The 24,768-nt window shown below is 44.6% G+C and overlaps 2 protein-coding genes across 11 annotated transcripts in view; both read left to right on the forward strand.

Annotated features, from left to right (window-relative positions):
- PAXBP1 (PAX3 and PAX7 binding protein 1) overlaps window positions 1-2,806 on the forward strand; it is a 35,036-nt gene extending 32,230 nt beyond the window's left edge. For both annotated transcript variants that reach the window (XM_084651609.1, XM_084651610.1), the window contains exon 18: window positions 1,306-2,806. In XM_084651609.1, coding sequence (XP_084507735.1) covers window positions 1,306-1,423 — 118 coding nt within the window. In that variant the 3' untranslated portion in view covers window positions 1,424-2,806. The remainder of the gene's footprint in view (window positions 1-1,305) is intronic.
- An 11,527-nt stretch (window positions 2,807-14,333) lies between these two features.
- SYNJ1 (synaptojanin 1) overlaps window positions 14,334-24,768 on the forward strand; it is a gene marked incomplete at its 5' end in the record, with an annotated part of 107,461 nt that continues 97,026 nt past the window's right edge. For 7 of the 9 annotated variants that reach the window (XM_084651701.1, XM_084651702.1, XM_084651703.1 and 4 more), the window contains 2 exons: window positions 14,349-14,428; window positions 15,944-16,089. In XM_084651701.1, coding sequence (XP_084507827.1) covers window positions 15,966-16,089 — 124 coding nt within the window. Of the gene's footprint in view, window positions 14,429-14,460; window positions 14,614-15,943; window positions 16,090-24,768 lie in introns of those variants that run through there. The other 2 variants (XM_084651697.1, XM_084651698.1) reach the window with 2 other exon arrangements.

Genomic DNA, 24,768 nt, shown 5'->3' on the forward strand with positions numbered 1-24,768 from the left:
TTCTGTAATCCAGGTTGTGCTCTTGTCTTAAACACACATGGACAACCCACTGGAGAAATTCCTTACATTCTCAGATAACATTGTTTAATCCCTGCTCATGAGAATCACCACACCTAAAAGCATAAATGGGATTAGACACTTAAATGCCCACATGTGGCTACTAGAGGTGAATTGGAGGAGGTGAGGAGAGAGATTCCAGTAGAAAATGAAAGTCTTTCAGTAGCCATCCTAGTTTATAAATTGGTATCTTCTTTCTAAACTAGCTGTTTGTCTGGCAAACTCAAACTGGAACTGTGGATTAATACTGAAAGGGTAGATGGATATTGAGCTAAAAGGATTTCTTCCTGATATTCTAGTTCCAATTAATTTAGTCGTCTTTGCTCTGTGCCGATAATTTTTATTAAGTATATGGAAGTATACAATAAATCCCAAACTTTCCTGGTAACAATTGTGCAATTGGCCACTGATCTATATTAACTTCATTTTACAAAATTACATAAATGACCTTACTTCCCTTTGCAACACAGCTATTCATCTAGGCTCCTCTGTCCCATAGTCACTGGGGAAATATTACTCTAGTACATTGTTTTTGCTTTGAAATAGAATCATTAATTACTTGTGCCAAGAGGGAAACAAAACCTCATAACCCATGTTTGCATCTGTTTGTCGGACACCACTTCATAGTTCAATTTGATAGTCCCATTTAGGGTAGATTTTGGATTTCTGTAGTCATGAACATTTCTTTGGATAGTTTAAATTTCATGTCTGCATCTTGTTTCTTTTGTGGGACTTTTAAAATTTTCCTACCAGGCTTGTACCTCCTGGATTGCTAGGATTTTGTTTACTGTGAATCTGTTGTTCCTACCCAATCCAGATCAATCTATTACGAATGTGTAACAGTATTTTTATCACTTGAGGCATGCACAAAAACTGCTAATTTTTTAGATGTTTTGGTTCAAGCTCTGTGTGTGTGTGTGTGTTAAAGGAAGCTGTGACTGACTTCCTAACACCACATGTGACCCAGTAGTTTTTTCTGAGACTGTCCAAATAAGCCAAACATAGGCAGCTTGTCTTCCCTTCCTGTTTCTAGTATTGCCATCACCAAAAGAGACTTTTTTGTTTTCATATCCAGAAACACACTAATTTCAATGAGCCATATTTTTAAAAAAAAAAAAAAGTTATCCACAAGCTGGCTCACTTGCTGTGAGAAAAAAGAATAAGTAGTGAAACATTTCTAAAATATTATTTGACTTGTGCAAGGTTTTGATTTCTAGTTTTATTAACTTATTTTTTTCCTTCATTTAGGGAGCATATAAAACAGACAGTAAAGCTTCTAGCAAGTATTCGAGCGCTGGATCATGCTGTGACAGTTGCAAATGACCATAATGTGAAAGAGTTAAAGGTTTTAATTGAAGGGAAATAACTCTTAGATGACTCCTTTTGAGCTTTAAAACCATTCCTGATGTGTAATTTATGTACATATGTAAAGTTTTCTTAAACTGTAAAATATTGATCCTTGTTTTAATACAAAGTGCATTGTTACATACATCATCCTTAATAAGTATTGATTTCTTTAAAAAAAGAAAAGGAATCCAGGAAGACCATCTTTCCAGCAGTCAGACTTCCCTTAAAATCTCTCAACACATTGTTTACAAAAATATTTTGTACCCCATGATAGCTAGTCATCTACTCAGTTAATCGTCCCATGGTTAACTGGAGTATGTGTAAATATATAATGTGTAATATACAGTATGCTTATATTTATACCACCCTGTTACTTTCACACTGGATATAGTGGTTTTCTGCTGTTGAAATAAGTGTTTCAGTTGCTGAAATTCACTTCAATAAACTGACTGCATTATTGGTCAAAAGGGCTGGCAAAATATACGAGAATCATTTGACCTAAATAGTAAAGAAGCTTTCACATAGCACCTAACATTACAAAGTAGCTGTGCTTCACTCAGACTGAAATAGCTTAACTTTACATCTTGTATTCAGAGTTAATATGGATCTTTCTTCAGACTGTTTTAAAAATCATCATTAGCATAGTTTTTGATGCAAACAGTAGTCTGATGACTTAAACATGTGGTAACTTATGTTTTTTAAGGTAAATGGCAACACTGTGTGATGGTGTGTGCCTCCTTCTCTCTTCTCTCCCTCCCCACCCCCCCTCATCTTGAAGGGGGCAGCATTTCAGTCATGGATCCTGGACTCTCATCCCTTGAACAACTCTGCTAAATCTACTATTTGTGTTCTATTGCACAATTTATAATATCTTTGATGTAGATGTCAAATATAGTTGATCACACATGGATATTTCTAGAGGTGTAAAAGCCAAACAAAGGAAACAAAGATTTCTTATGAGTCAATATAAATATCACACAGTGAATATTCAAACAACTTTAAATTTAACACTTCCTGTCAAGTAAGACCACTTTAAAAAATGGACTAGCTTACAACACAAAATGGCCTTTTAGGTATAAGAGGTGTTTTTTGTCAGAACACTAGTGACATCTTGGAGTCCCAGGAGCACTAACTTGCAGTCACTGGCTTGGACAAGCTATTTCCAGGTGTGCCCTATGTTAGTTGGGAATTGTAGCAATAAATTGGCATACTGAGTAACATTATAATCATATTTTATGCTCATGTCATGTGGTATAAATGAGGATATTAAAAATGTACAATTTGTAACATGCACACATCATTTGGAAACCAAACAATTTGTTTGAACTTGGGCTGATGGAGCACATTCTGAGTATCTGCTTTTAAGAATCCTTCCAATAAACTTGTCTGTCATGGAGCTGTCTCAGTGAAACCTGTGAAGCTTATTTTGTTTATTCTTTGGGAGTGAGGTAAAGGAAGAAATCTGCATGCTTGTTGACTAATTCTTTAAAAATGGAGGAAAAACTTGAATTGGAAGGAGGATTTTGAAATATACCAAGGCCATATTGTTTTGAGATGGGATCTCTTTATATTATTAGGATCCAAATCCACCTTTCATAGTGGAATTCTGGTTGCAGTCTTCGTTATGGAGAGGCTATACCTCTTAATTACACACACCTGCAGAGCTGCAGCAAGAACCCTGGTCCTGCAGTTCCTAAATTCAGAGTTTTATGACTACTGTTATTGCTAATTAAAAGCAACAGCCATGAATATTCAGGGATACTTTATTTGCTATTGAGTGTAAATACCTAACATTTTTCATTACTGCAACTGCAGAAAACATACTTGACTCCTTTTAAAATCTTGTAAAACTGAGTGCTTCGAATTCCATTTTAATCAAAGGGGTTTAAAGACCTTACCAGTGTAAGTATATTATTTTATAATACATTAGGATAAAACTATTAATATTCAGTCAGCTCCAGTTGAGGTAGAGCACTTATCCCCAGGAGCAAGACTTCCTGGATAATTGAATTGTGGGGTTTAACAGGCATTATATGAATGTTATCCAATTTTCTGTGGCCAGAACAATGGCTGCAATTTAATACCTTATCTGGAAAAGGAATTCTTGCAAATTCAAACACCTCCACTGTGGGCTAGAATGTACTGTGGCGGGGGCAACGTGGGGAAATGTAGACAATTATTTGATATGGCCTCCATGAATATAATAAAACCCACAAACCAAACCCAAATAGCTGTATGAGCTATGGCTGAAGCACTACTATATTATCTTGTGAAGGAGGCAGCGAGAAGCAGAGTAGAACCCCACCAGTGCGTCTGACTGGTACTTCTAATGGAAGACAAGATCTGTAGGAACAGCTGATTTTATTATGCCCTATGAGGCTGTACTCTGTTTTGGCCTTGCTCTGCTGTCCAACTGTGTCCACCTCCACAGTATAAATGTTGCAGAGGGGAATTTTGACTCCTAAGGGAAGCAATATCTCACTATGCTCTTTACACTTAACTTTCCCTGACAGGGCACATGCTTCACAGAGCAACTACGCTCCCAAACTCTAACCTTCTGGTTGTCTTTATCCTCCCTGGAGCTAAGTTTCTATTGAGGGAGTGGCCACTTTTCCTCTTCTCTCCACCCACTTACTCCTGACTGTACCAAGTAGCAGTAGGAGGTGTTATGCCCCTTAAAAAATAAAAATGCAGGCTTGCTGCTGACCACATTAATACAGTACACAGATTTAACCAGTGAAATAATCAGGCTGAACATTTTCAAGACAACTTTATTAGAAAGCTGCTGCTACTTACAAAGCTACAAGTTACAGTATCTTACATCAATTCGGGTTGTCAATAGCCCTGTAAATATATTAAAAATAACTTTTTTGGGTATGACACACACCTGCTTTTTCATTACAGTACAGTGATTTTTCTTAATAGATTGACAATTATAAAATGGCAGTTTATCCATATGAAGTTAACTATAGCTAACTTACATCTTTAAAGAACATCAGTTTGTGCTGGCATGCTAAAAAGGCAAAACAAAAGGAGTAAAGGTCATTCTAACCTCCTTTCTTAAGATGCACGTAGGAATGAAATATTTGAAACTTTGCCAAACTTTTTAGTTAGTGAAGGATGCAGAAACAAGTACTATGTTCAATTTCTGTTGCTGGAGGATGCAGTGAAACAACTGTATACTTTTATACTTTTTTTTTTTCCCCATAATGTATGTGGCAATTTTAAGAAAATCATAGAATTTGACAAATGCAAAACACTGAAATCCAGCTATTTATCATTTAAGGGGCTGCTTGATAACAGGATTATCCATCTGCCCCATGTTGGTAGTGATCAAGTTGCTACATTCCGATGGTTTTCACTGCCAGCTGATGGCCTCTATGAAATGAATTTTAGGGTCTCAATCCAGTTTCCTGTTTCCATATTACACTTGCCACCTTCATTGTTGTAGCAGAGAGAGCAAGGACTGAATGCAGATTGAGATGGAACTTTTTCATATCTTCAGGAGGACCTTTTGAGATTAAGATCGCTGTATCTGGAGGATAAGTGCAGAAGCTGATAGTGCTGATTTTCTGTTGACAAATAGGGAATTTAAATTTGTACTGCAGTCACCTTTACAGAACTAAAAATAATTTGAGCTTTATAAATACTTGAGCACACAATTCAGCTAGAGAGAACCTTATTTGTTTAAAAGTGTTGCATCTTTAGTGATAAATTAACATTTCATTCATGTAGCATTTATCTCAATGCACTTCATAAACTACGTATCTTTATGCAAGAATCATTTACTCAGCAATTCTATACAGCTATTTCTAGGGTGGGATATAATTGCACAGCACCATAGTTTAGGACATGAAATAGGACAGTATTCAATTAAAATCGCTAGCTGGATTTAAGAAAGTCCCAAGTAAATAAATACCAAATTGGCATTTGGCCAGAAAAACCTGCACTCCCTAAATTTTCCAGTAAATGTTATGGGGTCTCTAGTGACCACAGGTCATTAGACCCTCAATTTTAAATTAACTGGAGGACTGTCAGGGCTGCTGGACTATTAAATCAGTCATGACTTGGGGCTAGGGGGAGATGATGTCCTGTTGAATTACTAATTCAAGCACTTGAGTGATTATTGGATTATTCTGAAAAGGAGCCTTTTGTAAGATTAGAGCAAAGACATTAGCAATAAGAAAAGGACCTAGCACCCAAATAACATAAAGGGAAGTGAAATTTGACATTGAAAAGTGGGGGGGGGGGGAAATTTAGCATGCGATCTTTTCTCTCCTTCAGGTACCATTCTTTGCATGAGTTCTTAATCTGAGATTTCTCTCTCATTTACCCCAAAACTCATTCCACTGAATCTTTCAGAATGTTAGAGCCTCAAAATTATTTTAGGGAACCTGCATGGAAACATGCTGCTATGATGTAACAATGCTTTTGTATGAAGACTTTAACCTCATTTAGCTATATAATGTTGCAGTGTGCTACTACTGCATGATATAAATTTTGAAGTTATATTTTTTTTCTTGAAAGGTAAACAATTAAATGTGGCAACCATACCTGTCCATTTCATAGTCACTCAAGTGGAAACTAAATATCCCATGATCACGTTTCTAAAAAATGGGGAATAAACCCAGTGTCTAAGATGGCAATCTGGTTTTAAATTTAAGTGCACAAATTAGTCATCATTCTATTTTAGAGTTAATAGTTGAGCCATAGGAGCCTGAGAGAAATGAGAACTATGACTAGGAGGCTCCATAAATTTGTAGCTGCAGATAGAGGGATAGTCATGTTTTACCTGAAACTGAGCCTCATGCTAGTCTAGTAAAATGGATGTTTTGTTACGAGAGTTGAGCATCTTTCTGCATCTAGCAAACCTCAAAAATAAATTCTGCAGTGGCATTAGCTGTGTTAGTTGCATTAGTGTGTTTCCATTAGATTGTTTAATGGCATTTAAACATTTCTGTATTTATAATTTTAAACCTGTCATTTAGAGTAAAGATGTACAAAATACATTAATCAAAGTAGAATAATAGCAAAGGGGCAAAATGAATAATAATAAAAAGGTTGACAAATTAAAAACCTGATCCAACAAATCACATAAGAATATACTCTGACTTCAGTAGGACTACTCATCTGCTTACAAATGTGTGCTTAGATGCTTTGCTGGATTCATGCCTGTGAAATCTGGTAGGGCACTCTCCATTTTGACTAGTGTTTGATGTATTACTATAGCTGCACAGAGATGCCCCAGCTAGGATTGCACACCATTTAGCTTAATGGCAGTTCAAACACTGAAGGCTTAGCTACACTTGTGAGTTAGAGCGCATTAAAGCAGCCCTGGGCGTCCACACTGGCAAGGCACGTAGAGCGCACTGACTCCGTGGCTAGAGCGCTCCTGGTAATCCACCTCGGCAAGTGGAATAACATTTGATGCGCCCTGGCTGGAGCGCCGCAGCGCCATTGTGGACACCCTAGCCTGTTAATGCACTCTGATTGGCCTCCCAAAGTGTCCCACAATGCCTGTTCTAGCCACTCTGGTCATCACTTTGAACTCTTCTGCCCTGCCCTCAGGTTACCAACCATCAGACCTGCCCTTTAAATTCTCTGGAAATTTTGAAAATCCCCTTCCTGTTTGTTCAGCCAGGTTTGGAGTGCTCTCAGTGAATCTTTCCAGGTGACCATGCCTCCATGCTCCGGGCGATCCCCAGTATGGAGCAATGGCGAGGTGCTGGACCTCATCAGTGTTTGGGGGAGGAAGCTGTCCAGTCCCCAGCTGCACTCCAGCCGTAGGAATTACTATACCTTCAGGCAGATATCAAGGGACATGATGGAAAGGGGCCATGAGCGGGATGCACTGCAGTGCAGGATTAAAGTGAAGGAGCTGCAGAATGCCTACTGCAAATCCCACGAGGCAAACAGCTGCTCCGGTGCTGCCTCCACGACCTACCATTTTTACAAAGAGCTGGAAGCGATACTTGGGGGCTACCCCACCTCCACTCCGAGCACCACCACGGACACCTCAAAGTCCAGTGCAACAAGGCAGGAGGAGGAGGAGCAAAGCAGGAGCCAGGGTGCTGAGGAGGAGGGAGACACCCAGGCATCCCTAGATGCATGCAGCCAGGAGCTGTTCTCAAGCCAAGAGGAAGGTAGCCAGTCGGAGCAGCCGGTGCTTGTGGAAGGACAAACACCAGAGGAGGTTCCTGGTAAGCGGCTTTTATTTTGGGAATGAAATTATTCGGTGCGGGTTCTTGGGGCGAGAGAGGTTAGGGCATGCATGCTTAGATGCAGAATAGGGTGTTGATGTGCTCTCACATATCGCGGTAGTTGCTCTCAGTGATCTCTTCAAAGGACTCAACCAGAAGTTGGGCAATGCGCTTGCGCAGGTTTCTTCACAGAGCCACTGTGGTCCTTGTCCCAGTCAGGCTAACATGTCCGCGCCACTGTGCTGGGAGGGGCGGGGGGACCATTGCTGCACAAAGGCAAGCTTCATATGGGCCAGGGCAGAAGCCACATTGTATTAGAAGACTGTCCCTTGCTTCCTAGGTCACCCTCTGCAGCGAGATATCTTTCAGGACGAACTCCTGTGGTAAATGTGGGGAGAGTGTTCAGTATAGGGGCCCCTGCAGCTGTTGGCCCTCCCAAAGGCACAGAAACCTAGAGGACAGTACGACCATGAAACAATCAGTCCCCCTTGACCCAGTGCTTACTCACCATTTTGGGGCTCCCATGGGTTATGTTCGCTCGCTTGGGGACGGGCAAATTGTTATTGTGTAGACTGTGCTTGCCCTTAGGTACTGGGAAATCATAGCTCTGTCTGGTGTGAACAATGCTCCCTCTGTTAAGTGTTGCATTTTGCCCAGATGCAACCTTGAGATCTCAACCGTCCGTGTTATCACCGGCTGAAAGACTCCAACGAATTAGGAAGAAACCACGTAAAAGCAAAGAAGACATGCTACATGAAGTCATGCAGCAGTCCCTTAACGAGAATAAAAAATTGCAGGAGTGGAGGGAAAGCGAAAGGAGGATCCGCCAGCAGAATGAGGAGCGCTGGCACAAAAGCACAGAGCTCCGGCAGCAAAGCGCAGAGCAGGGGGTGTGAAAAATCACCCTCCCTGAGCACAGCAAGTCTGAGCGCTTTAAAGTGCTAGTGTAGACAGGCTCCCAGCGCTCGGAGCTAATCCCCTTGTGGAGGCGGATTACCAGGATTGCTGGGAGAGCTCTCTCCGAATGCTCACACGCGATCACACTTGCACTTCAAAGCGCTGCCGTGAGAGCATTCCCGTGGCAGCGCTTTGAAGTTTCCAGTGTAGACATACCCTGAGTCCTTTGAGTTTACCAGGATTACTCATGTGTAAATGTTTGCAGGAGAAGGGCTTGAGAACAAGTGATAAATGATGGAAGGGCACCCAACAGACTTCTAATTTATAGTGGTAATAATTTTTTTTAATAAAGTGCATGCCAACCTTCCCTAGCCACATATCACACCACCAATAGACCTTGAGGAAGACAGGTCTTAAAGGACATTGTAAATGTGGTTGGACGTGGCCTGACCCAAAGCCCACTGAAATAACTGGGAGTCTTTCCCTTGACTTCAGCATGCTTTGAAGCAGACTCTGGGAAGCCACTCTGGACGTGAGGGCATCACCCCATTAGGGGGCAGAGGACAAACTTTCCATCACCCATGAGTAAGGATAAGATTATACCATGGAGGTCACAGAATCCATGACTTCCAGAGACCTGTGACATTTTCTGCTTCAGTCCCAGGGTGGCATGGCTGGAGCTCCCAGCTGCTGCGGGCGGTGGTGAGTGCTGGACCCCCGTCCCCATTTTGTCAGTTATTTTTAGTAAAAGTCAGGGACAGGTCATGGGTGTCCCTGAATTCTTTTTTTATTACCCATGACCTGTCCTATCCTTGACTTTTAGTAAAAAGTTACTGCCCAAGTTTTCTCAGCAACCACCGGGCCAGACAGCTGTGGTGGGTTTTTAAGAAAAGCAGATTCTCCCCTGATCCCAGGACTCCAGGAGACAAGGTTTTAAAATGGGAAGAGCTGTCAACATTGCTGTAGGCTCCCCTTGTTCAGGCTGGTTTCCCAGGCCCCGCAGGCCTCAACCCCCAATCCAAGGCTGGGCAAATACCGCCCAGCCCTGACTCCCACTCACCTCAGGGCTCAGCTGGCCTGAGGGGGCGGGTTCCTGGCACAGTCGCTCATTTTAGACACAAATTTACCTCATATTCCCCTCCCCCTGCGGCGACCACCCCAGCCCCCCGAGTGTCCCCGCGAGAACTGTGAGAACTGTGGGGCGGCGCTGACACTGTACCCCCCAGGTTCTCTCCACAGGTACCGTTGCGGAGAGTGGACCAGATGATATGTCTGGGGCGAGAAAGCAGAAGGAGACTCCGCTGGTTGGAAGGCATGAGATGCGATGTCCTGAGGTTGGGGGTTCCACGACCACCACTCCCAAGAGGAGAAGGCGGGTGGTGGTGGTCGGGGACTCTCTTCTCCGGGGGACTGAGTCATCTATCTGCCGCCCTGACCGGGAAAACCGAGAAGTCTGCTGCTTGCCAGGGGCTAGGATTCGCGATGTGACGGAGAGACTGCCGAGACTCATCAAGCCCTCGGATTGCTACCCCTTCCTGCTTCTCCACGTGGGCACCAATGATACTGCCAAGAATGACCTTGAGCGGATCACTGCGGACTACGTGGCTCTGGGAAGAAGGATAAAGGAGTTGGAGGCGCAAGTGGTGTTCTCGTCCATCCTCCCCGTGGAAGGAAAAGGCCTGGGTAGGGACCGTCGAATCGTCAAAGTCAACGAATGGCTACGCAGGTGGTGTCGGAAAGAAGGCTTTGGATTCTTTGACCATGGGATGGTGTTCCATGAAGGAGGAGTGCTGGGCAGAGACGGGCTCCATCTTACGAAGAGAGGGAAGAGCATCTTTGCCAGCAGGCTGGCTAACCTAGTGAGGAGGGCTTGAAACTAGGTTCACCAGGGGAAGGAAACCAAAGCTCTGAGGTAAGTGGGAAAGCGGGATACCAGGAGGAAGCACAGGCAGGAATGTCTGTGAGGGGAGGGCTCCTGCCTCATACTGGGAATGAGGGGCGATCAACAGGTTATCTCAAGTGCTTATATACGAATGCACAAAGCCTTGGAAACAAACAGGGATAACTGGAGGTCCTGGTGATGTCAAGGAACTATGACGTGATTGGAATAACAGAGACTTGGTGGGATAACTCACATGACTGGAGTACTGTCATGGATGGTTATAAACTGTTCAGGAAGGACAGGCAGGGCAGAAAAGGTGGGGGAGTAGCACTGTATGTAAGGGAGCAGTATGACTGCTCAGAGCTCTGGTACGAAACTGTAGAAAAACCTGAGTGTCTCTGGATTAAGTTTAGAAGTGTGTGCAACAAGAGTGATGTAGTGGTGGGAGTTTGCTATAGACCACCGGACCAGGGGGATGAGGTAGATGAGGCTTTCTTCCGGCAGCTCACGGAAGCTACTAGATCGCATGCCCTGATTCTCATGGGTGACTTTAATTTTCCTGATATCTGCTGGGAGAGCAATACAGCGGTGCATAGACAATCCAGGAAGCTTTTGGAAAGCGTAGGGGACAATTTCCTGGCGCAAGTGCTAGAGGAGCCAACTAGGGAGGGCGCTTTTCTTGACCTGCTGCTCACAAACCAGGAAGAATTAGTGGGGGAAGCAAAAGTGGATGGGAATCTGGGAGGCAGTGACCATGAGTTGGTTGAGTTCAGGATCCTGACGCAGGGAAGAAAGGTAAGCAGCTGGATACGGACCCTGGACTTCAGGAAAGCAGACTTCGACTCCCTCAGGGAACGGATGACCAGGATCCCCTGGGGGACTAACATGAAGGGGAAAGGAGTCCAGGAGAGCTGGCTGTATTTCAAGGAATCCCTGTTGAGGTTACAGGGATAAACCATTCCGATGAGTCGAAAGAATAGTAAATATGGCAGGCGACCAGCTTGGCTTAATGGTGAAATCCTAGCGGATCTTAAACATAAAAAAGAAGCTTACAAGAAGCGTAAGGTTGGACATATGACCAGGGAAGAGTATAAAAATATTGCTCAGGCATGTAGGAATGATATCAGGAGGGCCAAATCGCACCTGGAGCTGCAGCTAGCAAGAGATGTCAAGAGTAACAAGAAGGGTTTCTTCAGGTATGTTGGCAACAAGAAGAAAGCCAAGGAAAGTGTGGGCTCCTTACTGAATGAGGGAGGCAACCTAGTGACAGAGGATGTGGAAAAAGCTAATGTACTCAATGCTTTTTTTGCCTCTGTTTTCACTAACAAGGTCAGCTCCCAGACTGCTGCCCTGGGCATCACAAAATGGGGAAGAGATGGCCAGCCCTCTGTGGAGATAGAGGTGGTTAGGGACTATTTAGAAAAGCTGGACGTGCACAAGTCCATGGGGCCGGACGAGTTGCATCCGAGAGTGCTGAAGGAATTGGCGGCTGTGATTGCAGAGCCATTGGCCATTATCTTTGAAAACTCGTGGCGAACGGGGGAAGTCCCGGATGACTGGAAAAAGGCTAATGTAGTGCCAATCTTTAAAAAAGGGAAGAAGGAGGATCCTGGGAACTACAGGCCAGTCAGCCTCACCTCAGTCCCTGGAAAAATCATGGAGCAGGTCCTCAAAGAATCAATCCTGAAGCACTTGCATGAGAGGAAAGTGATCAGGAACAGCCAGCATGGATTCACCAAGGGAAGGTCATGCCCGACTAATCTAATCGCCTTTTATGATGAGATTACTGGTTCTGTGGATGAAGGGAAAGCAGTGGATGTATTGTTTCTTGACTTTAGCAAAGCTTTTGACACGGTCTCCCACAGTATTCTTGTCAGCAAGTTAAGGAAGTATGGGCTGGATGAATGCACTATAAGGTGGGTAGCAAGCTGGCTAGATTGTCGGGCTCAACGGGTAGTGATCAATGGCTCCATGTCTAGTTGGCAGCCGGTGTCAAGTGGAGTGCCCCAGGGGTCGGTCCTGGGGCCGGTTTTGTTCAATATCTTCATAAATCATCTGGAGGATGGTGTAGATTGCACTCTCAGCAAATTTGCAGATGATACTAAACTGGGAGGAGTGGTAGATACGCTGGAGGGGAGGGATAGGATACAGAAGGACCTAGACAAATTGGAGGATTGGGCCAAAAGAAATCTGATGAGGTTCAATAAGGATAAGTGCAGGGTCCTGCACTTAGGACGGAAGAATCCAATGCACCGCTACAGACTAGGGGCCGAATGGCTAGGCAGCAGTTCTGCGGAAAAGGACCTAGGGGTGACAGTGGATGAGAAGCTGGATATGAGTCAGCAGTGTGCCCTTGTTGCCAAGAAGGCCAATGGCATTTTGGGATGTATAAGTAGGGGCATAGCGAGCAGATCAAGGGACGTGATCGTTCCCCTCTATTCGACATTGGTGAGGCCTCATCTGGAGTACTGTGTCCAGTTTTGGGCCCCACACTACAAGAAGGATGTGGATAAATTGGAGAGAGTCCAGCGAAGAGCAACAAAAATGATTAGGGGTCTAGAACACATGACTTATGAGGAGAGGCTGAGGGAGCTGGGATTGTTTAGTCTGCAGAAGAGAAGATGAGGGGGGATTTGATAGCTGCTTTCAACTACCTGAAAGGGGGTTCCAAAGAGGATGGCTCTAGACTGTTCTCAATGGTAGCAGATGACAGAACGAGGAGTAATGGTCTCAAGTTGCAGTGGGGTAGGTTTAGGTTGGATATTAGGAAAAACTTTTTTACTATGAGGGTGGTGAAACACTGGAATGCGTTACCTAGGGAGGTGGTAGAATCTCCTTCCTTAGAGGTTTTTAAGGTCAGGCTTGACAAAGCCCTGGCTGGGATGATTTAACTGGGAATTGGTCCTGCTTCGAGCAGAGGGTTATACTAGATGACCTTCTGGGGTCCCTTCGAACCCTGATATTCTATGATTCTATGATTCTGCAGGCAGGGGCGGCAAGTTATATGGGCTCATGGTGCCCGGGCTCCACCAATATTCAGGTCCCGGCTCCACCAGTGTTTGGGGCCAGGTCTCTCCCCCGGCCCTGCCTGCCGCTGTCACACACCTCCCCCGAGTGTTCCCCGGCCCCCACTTGCTGCCCCCGCTCACCGCTCCAGAGCCTGCAGCTCACGCTGACTCTGCTCTGCTGGCTTCCAGCATCAACTGCTGCTGCAGGGATCTAGTGCCCCTGTCCACTGGGGCCAGGGCAGGCTGCCGTTCCGTCCTAGCCCTGAGCCTCTCCAATGCCCCAAACACCTCATCCCCAGCCCCAGACTGAGCCCTCACATCCCCTCACACCCAAACCCTCTGCCCCAGCCCTGAGCCCCTCCCACACCCCAAACCCCTCATCCTCAGCCCTCACCCCTGCACCCCCTCCTATCCCTAAACTCCATCCCAGAGCCTGCACCCTTCACCCCCACCCCTTGCCCCAGCCCAGAGCCTGCACCCCTCACCCCCCCTGCACACCCACCCTCTGCCCCAGCCAGGAGCCTGCACCCAAACTCCATCCCAGAGCCTGCACCGTGGACCCCTCCTGCACCCTAATCCCCAGCCAAGGGCCTGCACCCCAGACCCCCTCCCCCACCCAAACTCCCTCCCAGAGCCTTAGGCAGGTGGAGAGGCAGAGTTTGGAGGGAGGGCCGGTGGGTTCTGGGCACCACCAAAATTTCTACAAATCTGCCACCCCTACCTGCAGACTGAGGCGCGGTGCGGGGGGGGGCACCACACCCCGCAGGGATGTGGAGGGGGGTGTCTCGCGCGCCCCTCCGCTTGGAGGCTCGTGAGCGCCTACATACGTGACAGCGAGGCAACGGCCCCAGCTCCCTGCCTCGAGCACCCACCGCCACGCGCAGCTCAGCTCTCCCTCCTCCCCCACGCCCCCCTCCCCCACTTCCGGCCCCGGGCGGCGCAATGCGGAAGAGATGGTCGGTCCAGAGCGGAAGTGAGGTAGCCGCTGTCGCCGGGAGCCGCAGCAGGAGGCGCCCCTGGAGGTGGCGGCGAAGCCGGTGAGGGGCTGGGGCCTGCGGGGGATGGGGCCGCTGTCGGCAGGGGCGAGGTTGCGCGGCTCAGCCCCGGGTGCGACCGGCGCGGGGCTGAGGGAAGTGGCGCCGCAGCAGCTGCACAAGATGGAGGATCCTTGAGCATCAGCGACACCCGCTCGGCCTGTCTGTCTGTCTGTCTGGTGGGGGAGGTATTTGGGTCTGTCTGGGTCCGTCCGTCCGTCCGTCCCCGGGGGAGGGGCAGGGCCGCTTATCTCCCAGCTCTCGGGTTTGCCTGTCCCTGCCTTGGGGGCTCTGCGTCCCTCCCCCGCGTGAGCTGTTCACCGCGCACGGTCCCCGGGCATTATCCCAGGGAGCCCCGAGGGGGCCGGCCCGGGGTGAGCTTGCCAGCGTCTCGTCCCTTCCCTTCCCCTCCCCGCCCCGCCGCTCCGGCCCTGCCGCTCTCCCTCCGCGGCCCTGGGAGGGGAATAATCCGAGCTTGGGCTGCCGCTGCTGCCCGGCGTCCCATCCGAGCATGGCAGCGTGCTCTGTGCCCGCTGGCCCCCTGTGAGGAGATCGGTAAATATCGGGCCCTTTCGAGAGAAGGGAATTGAGAAATGGAGAGGTCCAGGCGGTACTGCTAGGATAAAAGGTAACCCAGATGCTTTTAAAAGGCCTGATCCTTGTTACTAACAAGGCCTTAGATTGCTAAAATAGAGTGTTCTTTATTTTATTTGCTTTTCCCCTTTTGTACTTTTCCCCCTTTCCTTTTTGTTTTGTGTGATTAAAATTAGCCTAATGACTCTGAGTTCACTTTTATTTATAGTCTCATCTTCTGGTTTCTAGTCAATTTCACTAGCCCAGTGTCATAATGATTGAGTCATAGTAAATACTATAGGGGAAGGTTTAAATCCAAACAAGCAACAACAAAAACCTGCATCCATTAAAATGACAGTAGTGCCAAAAAACATGTCTGTCATCAGTAAGTTTTGTAAAAATAAACCGCTTTTGGCCTTAAACCACTGGCAGAGTCCCTTTGGTCAGAGTCACTACTAGAGCTAAAAATTGAACCTGTCTGGGCTCCTAGTCACCCACTTTCATCATTAGGTAGTTGTCACTCTTTTTGTTCAGTGTGGTATGTTTGTCAATGACTCCCTCTTATCCAAGAAATCATAGTCTGTTAAATAAATGTATGTGAAATGTTTTTTGCTAACCTGGTGAAATCTGCAAATGAGCTCTTTTAAAAGTTGCTTATTTAGGTGCTTGTGTTCTAAAAGCCAACTCATTGTAATGCTTGTCTATAAATTATCCCTTGAATACATTTTTCTGAGCAAACTGAGCTTTAGCCGAAATCATTAAGTCCTTGTGTGGGTTCTGTCTGTCTTTCTCATGACATGACATGTCTTCACCCTTCTTTTCCACACCACCCCCAATTAGATACTCTCTTAAAATACCTGAGTGAGGCTAAGAATTGGGACTGCTTTGCAGTGAGAACCCTGAAGGTACAGGAAGCTTTCACTAACATGGTCTTGTATTGGACAGGGCTGCCTCTGATAAAGGAAAAATGGCTTTCAGCAAAGGATATCGTGTCTATCACAAACTGGATCCACCTCCATTCAGTGTGATAGTGGAAACCAGAAATAAGGAAGAGTGCCTCATGTTTGAGTCTGGAGCTGTGGCTGTCCTCTGTAAGTCCATATGTTTTATTAAGTACAATGTGAAAAGTTGACTGACATGAAAATGCATTCTATCAAGTTTATTTTTATTTTTACTTAACTCACAGAAGATGACTTGTTACATCACATAGTCTGTTCTTTTCCTAGTGTTAGATGATTCTCTTTTATACAGTAACTAGTGTTCAGTCTACTTTAAAATGAGTAAAATGGCAAGGTTTTTCTACCTGCTTAAGAGAGAATTCTACAGTTTAAATGACTTTATTGTCAGTTTGTGTTGCCTGACATTTATCCTACATTTTTCCTGTATTAATTTAATCCCATTACTCCTAGTTATATTTTGTTCATCATAATACAAATTCCTCTTCCTCTGAGAGTACGACATGCTGTTATTTTTCAAACTAATCAGCTGTATTTCCTCACAAAAATTCCATATTTCTCATTTCTATTTATTTTCTAAATTTATTTGTTCTCTCTGATCTCTGATGGTTTTCATTTCTTCATCTTCAGTTTTGTTTGTATTATTGCTTTGTCTTGTTACATTCTATAATAATATATTGTCCATTTCCGTTTCTGAGCCCTGTTAAGAAATCACAAACTTGCATATGTGCAGTACATCTTAGATTACTAGTAAGTAAAATTTTTTTGAAGAAAACTATTTTTACAAAGCAGTTGCTTTTATAAATATTCAGTGAAGATCATATAAAATGATCAGTGTAATTTTCACATGAAAATATTCACTGATTAAATGATTCAAAAACAATCTCTTATGAGTGTTTGGCATCTGCAGAATGACTTTTAGTAGATGCAGTTGTAGGTCTATAAGCCATTTCAAGGCCTCTTTTGTGGTATGGTGAGTATCATCCATTTCACTTTTGAATCCATGTTTGGGGCACTGAATTATGATGTGTGTGATGGTTTGGATGTTCTCATGTTGAATGTTGCGTGAAAGTAAGTCTTTGATTTTACACTTGTGCATCAAGTAGTTGTGTCTTCCATGGTTTGTTCAGATGCAGCTCGATGTGGTCCAAAGTCTGCATGGCAGGTTGAAACCGGGAGGGCGGCTTGTTGGGTCATTAATAATAAGCTTGGTTGGAATGGTAGATGGGGTCCAGATGTCGTTCCCAGGCCGGATCCATAAACATGAGGTGGTCATGAGTTTTCATGATTTCAGGCATTGTTGGGGCATGTTATCCATAATCTGCCAGATGGGAACATCTGGGTAGTTTTTGGTGCATTTAAGTTCTTGTGCTGTGGCTATATCTCAATGGATAACTCAATGGATGTTTGCCAAATACAAAGCCATGGTAGAGGTGTTGATTTTGGAGTTCCCGTGATGATTCACATGGTCTGATTCAGCTGCCTGTCCACAAGTTGGGTATGGAAACTTCTCGTCTACACCAGTGCACGGTACTCTGCAACTGAGTATGCCAGGGCCCAGGCCAATGTTTGTTGCACTGGGGCAGCTGATCCCCAGCTTGTTCTCACTAACTTCTGAATAATGTTGATGTGAGTCTTTGCTTTAGTTTAGAGGCTACTTTTTAAAGATAGTCATGAAAGGTGAGTGTATGGTCAAGAATGACACTGAGATATGTTTGCTTTGGGTCATAATACACAGTTTCACAACAAAACTCAACTGTTAGTGTTTTGTGCGATTCTGTTGTCAAGATGGAAAGTAGAGACTACCTATTTGCTCCGATTTGGTCTCAGCTGCCACTTGCCTCCATGATCTTAAGGTCAGATGTAAAGGTCACTTCAAATTCTCTAAAGCTATGGGCCTGAATTGTGAATACCAAATCATCAGAATACACAAACGTCTGCGCTATCATTTCAGGCATATCACTCATGTATATATTGAAGAGTGTTGGAGCAAGTACAGAGCCTTGTGGTAACCCATTATTCAAAGTGAGCAGCTTGCTGGCTTGACGTCTGAGGTATATGCTCATGGTATTCAGCAGCCTGAAAATCCACGCACAGAGGATCTCTTTGGTCTGCTTCAGTAGCAGACAACCCTTCCAGACTGTCATATGCTGCTGACAGATTGATGAAAGCAGTATTGGTCTTGAATTTTTAATGGAATATAGCTTTGATTTTGTAGTGAGGGCCAGGACCTGGTCACAGCAACTTCTGTGCAGTCCAGCTTGCTGCTTGGGTTGGTTTGTGTCCACAGTGGGCCCAATTTGGTTTAGAATCATATGCTCCATCACCACGTAGGTGGTCCTTGAGGGAGATTAGCCTGTAACTAGAAAGGTGATCTGCAGGTCTTCCAGGCTTTAGGAGTGCAATAACCTTGGCTTTTCTCCACACACGGGGGAATTCACTAGTCTTCAGGATGTTGGTGAACAGTTGCATCATCTATTTCCATGCTAGTGGACTCAGGATGGATACCGTCTTTTCCTGTTGCTTTTCCCAATTTCTTGGCTGTATTGATCTCCTTACTTGTGAACGGTCCAGACCATTGAAATGCTGGAGGGCATGTGGATGTCACCTGCCAAAGTCAATGGTGGACTTGTCTGCAATACTGTTTGTTCACTGGGTGTTTTAATGTCCACAAAAGTTGAGCAGTGAGGGCATTGGTTTTTCATCTGCAGCCTAGTGGCATGTGGGGATTTGCAGCCCCCAGGTGTCTCAGCAAGTTCTAGGCATTTCTGCTCGAGTGTGTGAAGTTTAGACCTATGCATTCAAGCCATTGTTTCTGCCTTGCTGGATCCAGTGATGCCAGGAGGACTTTTCCAATTTCTAGGTCTCTACAATCATCATATTTGTGGCGGAGCTTGTGATGCTGTGTACCTCAGGGGAACACCCTGTACCCCCCCATGTTCATCCCTATAATATGGTTGTGTGGTATCCAATGCATTTTGTCATGTCGGGTGTCTTCGGAAGGCTCATGATGCACTGAGCATTGTTGTTACAGTAATGTTATAGGTTGTAATTTTATGTACATTGTTCTGAGACTGAAAATGTGTCCTCATAGCTTAAAACAAGCCCAGGCAAAAACTCTCCAGGAGCAGAGGCCCAGGCAAAAACTCTCCAGGGGCATTTCACGTCTCATCAGGGCATGTATGGGACAAACCCAGCCCAGCCTCACAGGGACAAAGGACACTGGCCTAGGCAGCAACAAAGGATCTGTTGGACTCTCGAGTGAGTCGCCCCCCGCTTCCTTTGGTCAATTTGGGACTACGATGAGGTAATGCTCACCTGAGTCTGAAGCGGGGGGCACAAAGCCAAGAGGGAAGAAAGAACATGATAAAAGGGAGAGAGGTTTGCCATGCTCTCTCTCTCTCTCTCTTTCTCTCCCACCTCCATCTACAAACACCACCACCAAGCGACTGAAGCACTGATCAAAGGGGAGAGCCTGGCTGAAGAGCAACGAGCCAGCCTGTGGTGAGAAGCATCTAAGTTTGTATGGGTTAAGATCAGCTTAGAATGCATTTGCTTTTATTTCATTTGACCAAATCTGACTTGTTGTACTTTGACTTATAATCACTTAAAATCTGTCTTTGTAGTTAATAAATTTGTTTTTTTATTCTACCTGAAGCAGTGCATTTGGTTTCAAGCATGTCAGAGATTCGCCTTGGGATAACAAGCCTGGTGCATATCAATTTCTTTGTTAAATTGACGAACTCATATAAGCTTGCAGCGTCCAGCGGGCATAACTGGACAGTACAAGATGGAGGTTCCTAGGATTGTGTCTGGGACCGGAACTATTGGCTAGTGTCATTCGGTTGCACAATCCAAGCAGCAGCTGGCCAAAAGCACACATTGGCGTAGCTGGGAGCAGTTTACATGCTAGAGGCTGTGTGTGAACAGCCCGGGAGTGGGGTTTCTCACAGCAGAGCAAGGTAAGGCTGGCTCTCAGAGTCGAGGATTGGAGTGACCTAGCAGATCACCAGTCCAGATAACACCAGGAGTCTCTGCGGTGGAGATTAAGAGTGCAGTAAAACGGTCAAAAGTCTTCAGCGTTGGAAACTGTGGGAGATTGTGTTGTCCACGGTCATAGTAAGAGCGGCCCAGTCTGTTTCTTTGACGTTCAGGCGTTTTGAGTAGAGAACATGCCAATATCGTTCAGTATTGGTCAGGGCTGGCTGTTCTGGAATTCACTGAAGATCATCTGTGATGCAGGTATCGGTGTGCCTGTATCATCTTTAGAGATGAATGACAGGTCAGGGCAATATCGTCTACCCCAGGGATCTCAAACTCAAATGACCATGAGGACCACTTGAGGACTAGTACGTTGGCCCGAGGGCCGCATCACTGACCTCCCCACCCCTGCTGCCTGGCCCCGCCCCCACTCCACCCCTTCCATGAGGCCCCACCTCTTCCAACCCCTTCCCCGAAATCAATGTTTGGTTGCATGGCTGGAGTCTGCCCGGGAGCTGCAACTCTGGGCGTGAAACTGACACCGCAAGGAACTGAGTTCTCAGAAGCTGCCCTTAAATCCCAGATGCTGGCCCTTCTCCCCAAATGCTTGCACTGCCTCATGGCCCTAGTCCCCTGAAACCCTCTCCCCGCACCTTTTGGTCTCTTACCTCCAGTGGTGCATGTAGCTCAATCATGCAGCCTGCCCTGCTCACCTGCCACCGCAGTCCTAGTGCTGGAGAGAACCTGGATTCCGTGTTGTTGTTTTGATTCTGTGATTCCATCCGTGTTCACGTTAATGAGGATTTTATAGAGCCCCGCTGTGGTAGAAAGTCCTCCTTTGCTCATTGCAGGCAACTGAAGAGTGGAGACAGCCTCCCACTCACTTCCCTTGTTGATTCACTAGAGAGGTGCAGGGAGGGAAGTCATCTTCCTGATCAGATTGCTGCTCTCACTATAATGCAAAAATATTTCATGAGAACTCTTATTTTAAAAAATTGAAATGTATAAGTGCTTTTATTTACTAAATGGGATATAATTATATGGCAGCCTCCAACTAAACTCTGAACACAGGAGCTGTAGATATGCTGATGTTTACTGCTAAAGCTCTGAGAGCAGTGGTTTTCAACCTGTGGTTCACAGACCTCTGGGGGTCTGCAGACTATGCCTCAGATTTCCAAAAGGTCCATGCCTCCATTTGAAATTTTTTAAGGGTTCCCAAATAAAAAAAGGTTGAAAACACTGTCATAGAGCAGCAGTTCTCAACCAGGGGTCCACAGCTGGAGTCCTGGCTCTCCCCCCACTGGGCCCTGGAGTTTTTATAGTATGCTGGAGGTGGGGCCTCCGAAATAAAAATGTTGAGAACCTCTGGTTTTGGGAACCTTAGAGAGAGCATGTTTGTGGGCTCCCTGCAGAGCAATACAAGAGAGTGTGATCACTTCATGGTAATGAATGATTAGAACAGGGGTTCTCAAACTGGGGGCTGGGACCCCTCAGGGGGTCGCAAGGTTATTACATGGGGAGTCACGAGCTGTCAGCTTCCACCCCAAACCCCGCTTTGCCTCCAGCATTTATAATGGTGTTAAATATACAAAAAAGTGTTTTTAATCTATAAGGGGGGTTACACTCAGAGGCTTGTGATGTGAAAGGGGTCCAACTGAAAAGCGTCTGAGTCTTTTAAACCCTTTCAGGTGGCATTTTAAAGGTAAATTGGATGGAGAAGGTTAATACTTTTATCCCTTCCTTTCTAACTGGGAGGGTGATGGGCTTCTGCTAAGATGGCATTTAAAGGGGTCCAGTAGGTTTGCATACCTTTCTTCTGTTCCAAGTTCAAATCCTGTTTCAAAACCTGTGTGTTCTGGAAGATGCAGTGTACTGTGAGGCTGGCAGTACTGGAGCTTGTAAATTTCTTCTAATGCTCAGTACATTTCATTTGAATGTGTAGTGTAGGGGTCGGCAAACTTTCAGAAGTGGGATGCCAAGTCTTCATTTATTCACTCTAATTTAAGGTTTCGCATGCCAGTAATACATTTTAACGTTTTTAGGTCTCTTTCTATCAGTCTTTAATCTATAACTAAACTATTGTTGTATGTAAAGTAATTAAGGGTTTTAAAATGTTTAAGAAGCTTCATTTAAAATTAAATTAAAATGCAGAGCCCCCCCCCCCCCCCGGTCTGGTGGCCAGGACCTGGGCAGTGTGAGTGCCACTGAAAATCAGCTCACGTGCCGCCTTTGGCATGTGTGCCACGGTATGCTACACCAGGGGTAGGCAATCCTTGACACTACACGTGCCCAAGAGTTATGGTTATTAATGGAGTTGTGGAGAACATAAAACTACATTTCCTATTGCTGTGCATTTTAGATCCAAGCCACAACCATGTATTCATGTTTAATGTATCATAATTTGGGACTATGAGGGAAAAATCCTTTTCTACAGTTTATTCTGCAGTGCTGCCTGCTATGAATTCTACAAAAAGTTACTTTGTCAGTAGCACCCAGCAAAAGTATAGTGTGTGCTTTCTGTAGTTTGAGCTGATGCTGTACTGGATTTAAATGGGAATGTGCTTTTGATTTGGCTACACCTGCTAGTTGTTTCAGCTACACTTTCCAGTTGTTTAGGCAGCTTTTCTTTAGACACTCTTGCAATGAAAAAGACTGTCCTTTCTTCTGTTTCCCTGGCTTGCATGGTGTGTGGAACATCTAGAAGCTTCTGGATTGGAATGGAGAGCTTTTGCTTATTTCCTTCCTTGTGACTGGAGATTTGGAGCAGTAGTGCATTCCGTAACTTCCCCCCAACATAAAGGGTGCACAATTGCTGCTATTTCTGAAAAATTAAAAAAATATACATTTTGAGGAACTGCTGACTTGTGGATAAGAAGCCTTCAAAAGAGAGAATAAAAAATGAAAGTTGAGGTCTGGAATTGGATTCTAGTTCTCTTCTGTTTTCAGTTCAAGGCTCACCTCCAAAGCTTCAAAAGATTTTGATCCAGCAACTTCAGTGACCATCTCTATTCATGACTAGTCATGACAGCTACACTTTCCTTGGACAGAGCTGCTTGCAAAGCCCACGACAAAGAGCTTGAAAGATAAAACATTCTTAGTTAAGAGGGTTCACCTGTAGAATAATTTTCTGAAAGATATCTGTCTACTTGATACTCTTCACAATATGCTGCAAGATGCTTCTTTTTGACAAAGCATTTGCACCATAACCAGGATAATAATTATAGATGACTTCTAGAAATTTTATTTTCCCAATAGGTGTTCTGTTAATCAGGAAGGGAAGAAGAGTAGAAAACTCCAGTAGGTCTGCTAAGTAACTAATAATGCAGTTTTATTTTTGGAGGGAAGGGCTCAGATCTGTGTTGTACACTATAGAAAACAAGAGGAAGAAAGATGGTTAGTTCTTAAATTGAGACATAGTTTCAAATTCTTAGGAATCAAACAAGACTATTTAACATTAGGTCACTTGTTCTGATTAAATAATGAAACAGTGATAACTTAAAGAAAATAACTTCAGATTCAAAATCTATATCTGGCAGCTTCATGAATCCAGATTCATTTTGTATCTACAGTTTAGAGGGATTAAATTATAGATGCAGCCAAGAGGAAGAGAAATACTTTGCATTAATGGATTTTCCCCCTCGGACTTAAATGTAACTATTCAGAACGAAGAAAAATGTTTCTTTGAGGGATGAATTAAATAAATAATACAGGTGATGAGTCTATGCACTGTGAAGTTATGGATGACATAAATGTATTTTTTCATGTGATTTTGATAGCTCATTTTAAAGAGCTCCTAAATCAGTTAGTTCAGGGGTGGCCAACATGTGGCTCCTTACCTAGGCACTGATTCTGGGGCTGGAGCTATAGATGCTAACTTTCCAGTGTGCTGGGGGATGCTCGCTGCTCAGGCCCCTGCCCCTTCCCCTGAGCTTCTTCCCTCTTTCCCTCCCATAGCGCATGTGAAACAGCTGATTAATTTGGGGGAGGGGAGCAGGCCCTGATTGGTGGGAGCTGCCGGCAGGCAGGAGGCACTGGGGGCTGGGGAGCAGATGCGGGGCTACTGACCTATTACTGTGGCTCTTTGGCAATGTACATTGGTAAATTCTGGCTCCTTCTCAGGCTCAGGTTGGCCACCCCTGAGTTAGTTAATGGATTTTGATGTTGGTCTGCTTGAGATTAGTGCTTAAAGTTAGAATCTCTTGCTCATTTTATATAAATTTAATTCAAAATTTGGGAATATTTGCTTGAGTAAGATCCTTTGGTCCATTTTGTCTTTGCTCTTGTTTTTCCTGGTGTTTTTGTCTAATGAAAAGAGCTGAAAACAAAAACAAATCAGTAGTAAGTGTGGAACTGTATGTAGCTTTCTCAACTGTGGTTTTTTTAATTGAATAAAATGCTAATATGTGATAGTAATTACTCTTCCCGTCCCTTTCCAGTTATTTGTCTTAAGCTATTCCTTACATACATTATGGTAATTCTAAGAAAAAAATTGTAAATATCTGATTGTATCTTATGCACAATCTATCGTTGTATTGCCTTTAAAACTTTTTTGTGAATGCTTTTCTCTTTTTCACTGTACGATGTCTCTGCACCATTGTTTTCTCTAACTTTATACCATATACAGAGTTTGCTTTTTTACTTGTACAAAGCATTTTAAATACAGGCTGTATGAAAGATAATAAAATCCAGAGGGATGAAAATTATATTAAGAGTTAAGGTTTCATGGCTAAACTCCCCAGTCAGAAAATGACAGTTAAGGTTGTATACAGAACTTCAATCTTTCCCCTTGTGTGGATTCATTATGGTTAGGTTTGGCAGAATTCAATTTTTATT

Source organism: Lepidochelys olivacea (genome assembly GCF_965140295.1).
Source record: "Lepidochelys olivacea isolate rLepOli2 genome assembly, chromosome: 1".
NCBI lineage: Eukaryota > Metazoa > Chordata > Testudines > Cheloniidae > Lepidochelys > Lepidochelys olivacea.